The 11,608-nt window shown below is 40.5% G+C and overlaps 2 protein-coding genes and 2 pseudogenes across 2 annotated transcripts; all 4 read left to right on the plus strand.

Annotated features, from left to right (window-relative positions):
* Positions 1 to 615: 615 nt before the first annotated feature.
* LOC108301427 lies at positions 616 to 1,758 on the plus strand (annotated as a pseudogene).
* A 208-nt stretch (positions 1,759 to 1,966) lies between these two features.
* LOC108301428 (L-lactate dehydrogenase B chain-like) lies at positions 1,967 to 3,050 on the plus strand. The gene has a single exon (XM_037737090.1). The coding sequence runs from the start codon at positions 2,034 to 2,036 to the stop codon at positions 2,712 to 2,714; it is 681 nt and encodes a 226-aa protein (XP_037593018.1). The 5' UTR covers positions 1,967 to 2,033; the 3' UTR covers positions 2,715 to 3,050.
* Positions 2,296 to 3,250, plus strand: LOC119470547 (L-lactate dehydrogenase B chain-like). The gene has a single exon (XM_037737091.1). The coding sequence runs from the start codon at positions 2,724 to 2,726 to the stop codon at positions 3,027 to 3,029; it is 306 nt and encodes a 101-aa protein (XP_037593019.1). The 5' UTR covers positions 2,296 to 2,723; the 3' UTR covers positions 3,030 to 3,250.
* Positions 3,251 to 5,656: 2,406 nt separating this feature from the next.
* On the plus strand, positions 5,657 to 6,181 carry LOC108301429 (annotated as a pseudogene).
* Positions 6,182 to 11,608: the final 5,427 nt, after the last annotated feature.

Raw genomic sequence — 11,608 nt, forward strand, 5'->3', positions numbered from 1 at the left:
TTGGAAGATTTTTGATTACGACTCGATCTCTACTCACTATTGGTCTGCTTAGATTTTCTGTTTCTTCATGATTCAGTCTTGGTAGGTTGTATGTTTTAGGAATTTATCAATTTCTTGTCAGTAATCCAATTTGTTGGCATATAATTGTTCATAAGTAGTCTCTTTTGATCCTTTGTATTTCTGTGGTGTCAGTAGTAACATCTATGATTTCATTTATAATTTTATTTATTTTAGTCTTCTCTTTTCTTCTTAGTATAGCTAAAGGTTTGTCAAATCTGCTAACCTTTTTAAAGAACCAAGTTTTAGGTTCATTGGTTCTCTCTCTTGTTTTTCTATTTCCTATGTCTTTTATAGTTCCTCTGTTATTATTTCCTACCTTCTTCTTGCTTTGGTTTTAGACTGCTTTTCATTTTCTAGTTATGTAAGATACACAATTAGATTTTCTATTAATATCATTCTTCTTGTTTAATGTGTTTAGAGCTTAAATGTTCCCTCTGACCACTGCTTTTATTGTATCCATAAATCTTAGATATTTTATTTTTATTTTTATTCATTTAAGAATATTTTCTATGCTTCACAGTGCCAGGACCTGAGCTGGAGGGCAGGGCATCGGCTATGGAGCAGCCTGAGCAGGACCCCACCTCATATGATGCTGTGGGCTCGTTCCTGGAAAGTTCCAGAGCCAGCCTTACCGTGGCAGCTTTCAGGAGGACCAGTGGGAGGAGGAATTTGAAAAGATCCCCCTATTTATGAAGAAAGCACCATCAAAAATTGACCTCAGGGAGAATCCTGACTTGGCTTGTCTCCAGTCAAGTATTTTTAATGAGAAGCATACTCCAGAAGAACAGGCCAAGACCTATGAAGATCAGGGCAATGATTACCTTAAAGAAAAACACCACAAGAAAGCTGTGATGTCCTACACTGAAGGATTAAAGAAGATCCTGATTTGAATGCGGTCCTTTATACCAAGCAGGCAGCAGCACAATATCATCTGGGCAATTTTCGTTCTGCTCTCGGTGATGTGACAGCTGCCAGAAAGCTAAAACCCTGCTACCTCAAAGCAATAATAAGAGGTGCCTTCTGCCCTCTGGAACTGAAACACTGAGCCAAGGCTGTGAGCTGGTGTGATAAGGAACTGCAGACAGATGCCAAAGAGAAGAAGCTTCTGGAAATGAGGGCTAAAGTAGACAAGCTGAAGCAAATTGAACAGAGGGATGTGAGGAAAGCCAACTTGAAAGAAAAGAAGGAGAGGAATCAGAATGAGGCTTTACTCCAGGCCATCAAGGCTAGGAATATCAGGCTCTGTGAAGCTGCCTGTGAGGATGAAGACTCAGCCTCAGAAGGTCTAGGTGAACTTTTCCTGGATGGACTCAGCTCAGAGAACCCCTATAGAACCAAGCTGAGTCTACACGGCTAGGGCAGGCTGAGGTGGCCTGTGCTCTTTCTGTACCCAGAGTATGCCCAGTTGGACTTCATCTCTGCTTTTCATGAGGACTCTGGGTTTATTGATTATTTAATGGTGATATTTGGTGAAACACCCTCTTGGGACCTAGAGCAAAAATATGATAATTTGGAGATCTGCTCTGAGGATGAAGACAGGGCAGAACTGTACCGGGTGCTAAAAGCACCTTGCTGCGGGTTCTACAGCACCACAGGAACTTTGTAAAAGCCCTGACACCAGCATTTTTGGTCTGTGTAGGATCCTCTCCTTTTTGCAAGAACTATCTCTGGGGCAGAAAGGCGCACCAGATAAGATGACTGAGCCAGGCTCCCCGGAGCTCTTTCCTCACCCTCCCCTGCTGTGAACCTAGCACACCTGAATCACTCCAGTGTGTTATTTCTGTTACCTTGGGGACAGTCCTTCCTAGCATCGTGGTTGGGGAGGAGCCTCTGGTTTCCCCATACTGGTCTCTCTGGCCAGTCTTCACTTTCTTCAGTTGATATTAAAACTCTGTGTCTTGGCAGGCAGCTGACATTGTCTTCTCCACACCACTGTTCCTGCGGTCTCCAGAGCCTTCTCTCTCCTGTGCAAAATGGCAACTCTTAAGGAAAAACTCGTTGCACCAGTTGCAGAAGAAGAGACAACAGTCCCAAATAATAAGATCACTGTAGTGGGTGTTGGACAAGTTGGTATGGCATGTGCTATCAGCATTCTGGGAAAGTCTCTGGCTGATGAACTTGCTCTTGTGGATGTTTTGGAAGATAAAGGAGAAATGATGGATCTGCAGCATGGGAGCTTATTTCTTCTGATGCCCAAAATTGTGGCAGATAAAGATTATTCCATGACTGCCAATTCTAAGATTGTTGTGGGAACTGCAGGAGTCCATCAGCAAGAAGGGGAGAGTCTCAATCTGGTGCAGAGAAACGTTAATGTCTTCAAATTCATTATTCCTCAGATCGTCAAGTACGGTCCTGATTGCATCATAATTGTGGTTTCCAACCCAGTGGACATTCTTACATATGTTACCTGGAAACTGAGTGGGTTACCCAAACACAGTGTGATTGGAAGTGGATGTAATCTGGATTCTGCAAGATTTCGCTACCTTACGGCTGAAAAACTTGGCATTCATCCCAGCAGCTGCCATGGATGGATTTTGGGGGAACATGGCGACTCAAGTGTGGCTGCGTGGAGTGGTGTGAATGTGGCAGGTGTTTCTCTTCAGGAATTGAATCCAGAAATGGGAACTGACAATGATAGTGAAAATTGGAAGTAAGTGCAAAAGATGGTGGTTGAAAGTGCCTATGAAGTCATCAAGCTAAAAGGATATACCAACTGGGCTACTGGATTAAGTGTGGCTGATCTTATCGAATCCATGTTGAAAAATCTATCCAGGATTCATCCCATATCAACAATAGTAACGGGGATGTATGGCATCGAGAATGAAGTCTTCCTGAGCCTTCCATGTATCCTCAATGCCCACAGATTAACCAGCGTTATCAACCAGAAGCTCAGGGATGATGAGGTTGCTCAGCTCAAGAAAAGTGCAGATACCCTGTGGGACATCCAGAAGGACCTAAAAGACCTGTGACTACTGAGCCCTAGGCTGTAGAAGTTTAAAAACTACAATGTGATTAACTCTGAGCCTTTAGTTTTCATCCATGTACATGAATCGCAGTTTGCTCTGATCTTCAATATGTCAATTTGGGCTCACAGAATCAAAGCCTATGCTTGGTTTAATGCTTGCAATATGAGTTCTTGAAAAAATAAAATTAACTATTGCAGTGTGGGAAAAAAATCAAACAAACAAACCAAAAAACTCTGTGTCTTGGCTATGATGTCTTTGGACTCCATCTCTAAAGGGACCACCTGCTGCAGTTACCACAGCAACTGACCTGAGCAGCACCCTGGTCTGTGGAGATGTGCTCAGGATCCAGTGACGTGATTCTGAACTTTTGTGGAGTTCAGCACCTTAGAGAAGCTACCCCTCAAACTACATATCTCCACACAAACTATGCCTAGGATTCCAAGGCTTTAAAGCTATCCCTCAAACTGCACACCTATACACAAACAAACTGTAGGGTCCAGCCCTACAGGGTCCTTTAAGCCCCTCTCTGCTGGTGTGGAGACAAGAAACTGTAGAAATAAAAGACACAAGACACAGAGATAGAGAAAAGAGAGTTTCGGCCCAGGGGTCCACTGCCAACTGAAGCGTGGAGTCTGGCAGTGGCCCCGTATCCACATCCTCTGAATTTTATTGAGTACAAAGCTGGGGGCAGGGTAGGTATGGCGTGGCATTGGTGGTCAGTGGTAGGGTCAATACATCATGGGTCATATAGGTAGGAGCCCAGAACTTTCTAGTAGCCGAGATGAGGTAAGGAGCATAATGCGTCAGCACTTTTCCATACTCGTCAAGAAAGAAAAAAAGACAATAAGATTTATATTACTTTTACTGATTATCCCTTCTAAGAAAAAAGGAACCAGGTGCAGAAGTGGAACATGAGAGTGGACATGGAACATGACCACTGAAGCATAGTCTCACGTAGAGAAAATTAAGCCCCTGGATGTCTGTGGACTTACCTGGCAGCCGTCAACCCTACCATAAGAGCTTGGAGAAGGAAGGAGACATCTTGGCCATATCGAATGTCTCCTTCCCTAGCTGGCTAAACAGCGGGAGCTTTCCCAGCGCTGGTGCTGCTGCACAGCCAAGGTGCCCTCCAGCAGCCCTTACACGGGCATGACAGAGGGCTTAAAGCATCTTGCCTTAGGGTCATTCCTTTCACAGTGTCACCCCAGGTTCACACTTCGCAACCTGAAAGGCATTAGTAAAAGAACTACGATCACCTATGAATAAGATCACATATGAATAACTAAGATTACCTATGAATAACTACTGTGGTTATATCTCTATTTTCTTCTTCATTATTTATATGGGAATAGTCTGAGGCTTCTGGTTCCTGCCTCGGCACTTTTGGGGTCTCCCCATTACACAAACTATGCCTAGGATTCCAAGGCTTTTAAAACTATGCCTCAAACTGCACATCTCCACACAAACAAAACCGCACATAGGATTTCAAGGCTTTAAAGCTGAGAGATCCTGGCCTCAAGTTACTGCATGAGCACAGAGGGTAACCACGTGGGGTTGCTGTAAATGCTTTGAGGAGAAATGGGGGCAGGAAAACCACATCCTGCTCTGCATTAATAAAGAGCTTACAAACTGAGATCCTTGGTACCCCTAAGAAGATTGCCAGTTTTCTTCATCTTTGCCATACAGAGGACTGTGACAGACTTGGACAGTGGCCTCTGAGTTCTTCTGCAGTTTTCACATTTTAGGATTTTGTGTCTTTTAAACTGGAAAATCTTCTAGCATGTTGCGTTGTGGTTATAGGGTATATTTTTGTCTGCAGCTGTTTGTTGCTCCCTTCCTAAGAGGAGTGCATCTATCCTGAAAAAAAAAGAGTATTTTCTAAATTCTTCTTTGACCTATAGCTTATTTATGAGTATGTTGTTTAATTTCCACATATTTCTGAGTTTTCCAGTTATCCTTCTGTTACTGATTTCTGGCTTCATTCTATTGTAGTCAGACAAAATACTTTGTATGATTTCAACCTTTTAATATTTACTGTGACTTGTTTTGAGGCCTAACATAAGCTCTACCTTGGAGAATATTATATGTGCACTTGAGAAAAATGCATATTCTGGTGTTCATGGCAGTGGAGTATTATCTACACATCTATTAATTCCAGTTGTTCATAGTGTTGTTCAAGTCCTCTATTTCCTTACTGACATTTTGTCTCTTTGTTCAATTCATTATTGAAAGTGGGATATTAAAGTCTCCAAATATTATTGCAGAATTGTTTTTCTCAGTTTATTTCTGTCAATTTTTGCTTCATGTGTCTTGGGGGTTCTGTTTTAGGTTCATGTATATTTATCATTGTCATATATTCTTGATGGATTAACCTTTTTTTAACATGCAATTTTCTTGTCTTCTATGATAAATTTTAAAGTCTAGGCAGCACATTCAGCAGTCCTGAGGATCTGTCTCTTGCTTCAACAGTGTTTGAATGGAACAGATCTAGGGACTTTCTTTCTTCCAGTTTCCAGCCACCTTGCAATCTCCTCTTCATTTTCAACCTTCAGGACCATCTTCTCAGTCATCTCCTGCTTCTGGGACCAGCCAACACCATTTTTGTGGTTAGCTCCTTCTCGCTGACAACCATGAGTTCCCAGATTTATCAGGATTATTCCATTGAGGTGGAGGCTGCCATCCTCTACCTGGTCAATTTGCACCTGTGGGCCTCCTACACCTATTTCTGTCTGGGCTTCTATTTTGACCATGATAATGTGGCTCTGAAAGGCATGAGCCACTTCTTCTGCAAATTGGCTGAGGAAAAGCATGAGAGCACCAAACATTTCCTGAAGATACAAAACCAGTGCGGCAGCATGCTATCTTCCAGGACATCCAGAAGCTGGCTCAAGATGAGTGGGGTAAAACTCTGGATGCCATGGAAGCCACCATGGCCCTGGAGAAAAATCTGAAGCAGGCCCTTTTGGATCTTCATGCCCTTAGTTCTGCCTGCACAGATCCCCATCTCTGTGACTCCTAGGGAATCACTTTTCAGATGAGGAAGTAAAACTCATCAAGAAAATGAGTGACCACCTGACCAACCTCCACAGGCTGGCTGGCCAGAGGCTGAGCTGGGCGAGTATCTCTTTGAAAGGCTCACCTTCAAGCACAACTAGGAGCCTACTGAGCCCAGCAACTTCTCGAGGTCCCCTTGCAAAGTAACAGGGCTTCTGCCTAAATCTCTCTCTCCAGCCACTGGGCAGCTTTTTAACTACCCTGGAGCACTCTTTCAGGCCTTGGATCAAACTGAAATAAAGCTTTCAGAAGCAAAAAAAGAAAATTTAAAGTATATTTTGTCTAATAATAGCAGAGATAGCCCAGATCTCTTTTGATTAGTATTTGCATGAAATATCTTATCTCTTTTATTTACAGCATTTCTGTGTTTTTATAGCTAAAATAAGTCTCTCGTAGACAGCATACAGTTGGATCATGCTTTTTTAATACATACTGAAAATGTCTGCCATTTAATTGAATCATTTGATTCATTTATATTTAAAGTAATTATGGTCAAAGGAAGACCTTTTTCTCTCATTTTGCCATGTATATTCCGTAAGTTTTGTTTATTTTCATTTCTCAATTCTTTCATTATGGGCTTGTTTTTAGTGTGATTGATTTTTTCTAGTCCATTTTGGTTCTATTCTTATTTACTTTTCTGCAAGTTTTTAATTGTTTTCTTAACCTTTTTAAGTTATTTCCTTTATTTTTTTTTCTACCTCACAATTTGGAGATTGTAATTAACATCTTAAATTTATAACAATGTAGCTTGAATCAATACCATCTTAGTCGGAATTATGCACAAAACTTCTGCTACTGTACAGCCTCATCCATCTCTTTATGTTATTATTGTCACAGATTTTGTCTTTACACATTGAGTGCCCATTAACACGAATTTATATTATTTTTGGCATTTGAATTTTAAGCCATATAAGGAGAAAAAAAAAGGAAAGAGAAGTTACAAACCAAAAATACTATATTTGCTTGTATATTAATCTCTGTAGTTACCTTTACCAGTTTTCTTTAATTCTTCCTACAGCTTTGAGTCTGTGTCCTTTTATTTCAACTGCAAGGAATACTTTTAGCATTTCTTGTAGGACAGGCTTACGAGTGTTGAACTTCTTCAAAGTTTATTTATCTGGTAATGCCTTAATTTCTTCTTCATTGATTAGTTTTGCCAGATGGAATTCTTTCTTAGCAGGGTTTTTTCTATCAGCACTTTAAATATGTTATCCCACTTCCTTCTGCCCTCCATGCTTGCTGATGAGAAGTTGACTCTTATTCTTAAGATTCCTCGTACAAAAATATGACAAGTTGCTTCTTACTCCCTGCTTTCAGGATTCCTTTTTGACTTTTTCTTTTGAAAGTCTAATTATAATGTGTCATGGAGTCTTTGTGTTTATTCAACTAAAAGTCCATTGAGATTCCCTGATATGCTGATTTGTGTTATTTCTCACATTTGAAAACTTTGCGCCATTATTTCTTCAAATAACTTTTCTGCTCCTCTCTCTCCTCCTTCTTCTTGGATTCCCATTATGCATATAATAGTACACTTGATAGTGGCCCACTGGCCTCTTAAGATATGTTCATTTTTCTTCATTTCTTTCCACTTCTACTTCTCAAATTGAATAATCTACATTGAGCTATTTTAAACTTACTTTGAAATTTTGAGGCTGCTTTCTTCTTTCTGTTCAAATTTTCTGCTAATCTCTCTAGTGAAGTTTTTGTTTCAGATTGCATTTTATAGCTCCAGAATTTCTGTTTGGTCTATTATTTTCTATCTTTGTTGATAATCTGTATTTGTCTAGGCATCATATTTATGGTTTCCTTTGTCTATGGTTTTTCTTTATCTCTCTGAGCACATTTAAGATGGTTAATTTAAAGTCTTTTTATAGTAAATCCAGTGTCGGGGTTTTCCTGGGGACAGTTTCTGTTTATTTATTTTTTCCTGTGAGTGGAACATACATTCTTGTTAATTTGTGTGTGTTATAAATTTTTGTTGATAATTGGAGATTTTGAATATCATAATGTGTAACCCTAGAAATCATAATCTTCCTCTCCCCAAGATTTGCAGTTGCTACTTGTAGGTTGTAGTTGTTTAGTGACTCTTCTAAATTCTTTTATAAGACTGTATTCTCCATTATGTGTAGTCACCGAAGTTCCAGTTCTGTTAACTTACTGGTCAGCTGGTATTTTAACAGGGATTTTCTTAAATGTCCAAAGCCAAGATAACAAAAAATACTCCAAGTCTTTGCAGACTGACTGTATGTCTGAGCATTCCTTTAAGGCTTAGCTAGGCCATTTACATTAGTTTAATGTCTACTTTGAGCTTCACAGGAGCCTAAAGACAGGAGCCAGAGATGAAAGTTCATGGTGTCCTCCAGTCTTTTCTGAGCATGTCTAGTTCCGGGCAGTTGTGTGGACTTCCAGATTATCCAATTATGTGGAATCTATTGAAATGTTTATTCTCACATTTATATTCTTTCCCTGAATTTTCTTAGCCTTTCTAGTCTGTCTACTGATTTTCCTGTTGTAATATTCCCCAGACAGCAGCAGTGAATATATTTGCCTCAAATCCTTCTTTAAAACGCCACCCAGGAGGCTGCTTCAGCCCTGAGAAAGTTCAGAGGCACATGAAACAAAGGTAATCCCCTGTCAAATCACTCAGGGAGCCACCAGACAGACATACAATCATAATTGCTTGAGACTAAGGCCTGTAGTGCCTCCTCTGGGGCCATCAAGTTATCTCAGTAACGTGGGCAGCCATTCCCATAGCTACCACCAAGCTGGAAAGTGGTAAGCTGTACAGGTAAGTTAAAGCACCACAATACTCTTTTACTGAAATTTAGGATCTTCTTTCTTTATGAAACATTTCTTTCATTATTATTTATATTTTTTATTAGATTTCTTAGTTTTAAAAAGTTATTCCTAATAATTTGTGCCACTTCATTGTTGCTTTAGTGAAGAAACAGTTTTGGAGTTCCCTGTTCTGCCATTTTCTGCTTCTGATTGACATTTTAAAAGAATCACAAGCTACTGTGTTAAGAGGAAGCAACAGAGAGGACTGAAGCTGGGAAGCTAACAGCAATAATGACATGACACATGAGGGCGCCTTAAATGGGGAACAGTGGAGGTGCTAAGAAGTGATTAGATTCTGAGCATGTTTAAGCGGTACAGCCAAGGGACTTGCAGATGGATTGGCATGTAGGCAATAAAAAATGTGGAGTGGAGAGGCCTAATAAAGGGGAAGGATGAATTTGCCTTTACTGAGCTGGATTCCTGAAGGAGTTTTCTGACTGGTCTCCCCGATTCCATGTTCAGTCTTCTATGATCCATTGTCAACAGAGTCGTTGGAGTGAACCTTTCAAAATTGAAGTGAGATTATGTTACTCCTCTGCCCAGTGTCCCATCCCAAATCTTTACAATGGCCGACAGAGCCCTAAATAACCTGACTCCCTGCAACCACTCTGTCCACGCCTCCTAATTCACCCTATTCCAGCTGTCATCCACTCTAGCCTTACTGTTCCTACAAACCACCATACGGGATTTGTAACTCAGGGCCTTTGCGTTTGTGTTCTGTGATATGCGTGGCTCCCCCTTCATTTCCTTATGTCTCTATATAAATGTCACTTTATTGAATATGTCCTTTTGTCCACCTTCTGGAAAACAATGGCAAATTTAGCCACTCCAAATGTCCTGATGCTTCCTCTTATCTTATTCTGCTGTATTTTCCCACAAATGTGTCTATAGTTGTTTCTTTCATTGATGATTTACCCTCTGCTCACTCTTGCCCCATAGAATGTAAGCTCCATCTGCTCTGTTTTCCTCACATCTGTGTCACCAGCACCTTGAAAAGAACCTGGCAAGACAAAGAACAAAGTTAAGATTTCCCGAGTTCAGAAATTGAGATATGCAGTTTTGTGTAAGACACAATCATTATGTTGAGAGATTCCACAGTGTAGGAAGGAAGAGAAACAAGCCAACTAGTGAGTAGATGCAGTGGATGGGGCCTGTATTTCAGAAGAACACAGAGGAGGGATGTCAAAGGGACCGTTCCAGGACTCACCAAACCAGGTCAGAGCTGCAGCAGTTCACCCCCCAGCCTCCATCAGAAGGATGCCGCCATAATTAGTTTTCAACATAAGGTTTTACTGGAAAAAAAGCTTCTGACCCTTTAGAATGGTATTTTTTTTTTTTTGCAGAAAAAGTGATTTATTAGGCAGAGAGAGAAAGAAAGAAAGAGAGAGAGAGAGAGAGAGAGAGAGAGAGAGCGGGCCCGTGCTGTTGTGGGAAGGAAATCCGGAGGGGCTATCTGTATAGATAAGGAACAGTGGAGTTTTAACACTGGAGTCATTCCCTCCTCACTCATGTTCTCGTCCAATGAGAGGAGTTCTTTCAGACTTCCTCTGGAGTGATTGATCATTGACTCTGATGCCAGATTGGCTGCTTGGTCTGCAACAGTGCCTCATCCTCCCAGAGCTTTCCACGGGCTTTTTGGACAAAGAAGCACACCTGGATAGAATGGTATTTAGATGCTACTGATCTGCCCAGACCCTGTTAGTTCATAATGCATATCGGTTTAAACTAATTAATACATTATGTCCCTTGCTCTTGGGCAAGTTCTGCCATAACCTGCTGAGAGGTCACAGGGCATGACCATCTAGCTCAGCAACTCTAAAATGAAGTTGTTAGAGGAGGTTGCCTTGGTAGTGGCCTTCGTCTCCAAGTCTGAGTCCAGAAACATTTGGCCAAATTGAAATTATATGTATCCTTATAACATAAAATGGTGAAAACCAAGAATTTATCAGCTACTTTATTTCTCCCAAGAGACTTTCAGACATCTCTTTGCTTTTGTTATCATTCTTTGTATTAAATTTAATGAGCAGATGTGATTTATGCCATGTGTTTATAACAGCCTGAACTTTAATATTGCATTTTTCATCACTGGCTTCCTTGCATTTGAGATATTTTCACCAGGTTTAGAAAGACTCTTTTTTGTTTTGTTTACAACAGATGGTAGAGAAGTATAGCCAAGAAAGAAAAGAGTAATGAGGCTTATCTCCATATTCTCCACTCAGTTTCTCAAATAGATCTGGAAAATGCTACAGGCAGCCACATGAAGAGCACAGGAATGCAAAGGGTCATTCTCTCATAAAGACACACTATCTTAGGGTCATATTTTTCAAACTGTGGTTCATTCATGCAAAAGCTTTTTTGAGTAATTGTTATAGAGTGAAATGCAAAAACAAAGAACATGGAGGTCCCTACCATTAAGAGGCTTACTGACAGGCTTGAAAATAGGAATTGTCACTATTTTTAAATACCATGCTAGGAACTAGAGAGCGTTTCCTAATGGCTATGGGTGTTTTTAGTGGGGAAGGGTTGACAAAAATATCCTAAAAGTGATCATGATGATGGCTGCACAACTCTCTGAATATACTAAAAACCATTCAACTGTCCAATTTAAATGGGTGAACTATATGATGTATCAATTATATCTCAGTAAAGCCATTTAAAATAAATGTGACATACCAGGGGTCTGCACAAAG

Source organism: Cebus imitator, unplaced genomic scaffold, assembly GCF_001604975.1.
Source record: "Cebus imitator isolate Cc_AM_T3 unplaced genomic scaffold, Cebus_imitator-1.0 Scaffold34, whole genome shotgun sequence".
Classification (NCBI taxonomy): domain Eukaryota; kingdom Metazoa; phylum Chordata; class Mammalia; order Primates; family Cebidae; genus Cebus; species Cebus imitator.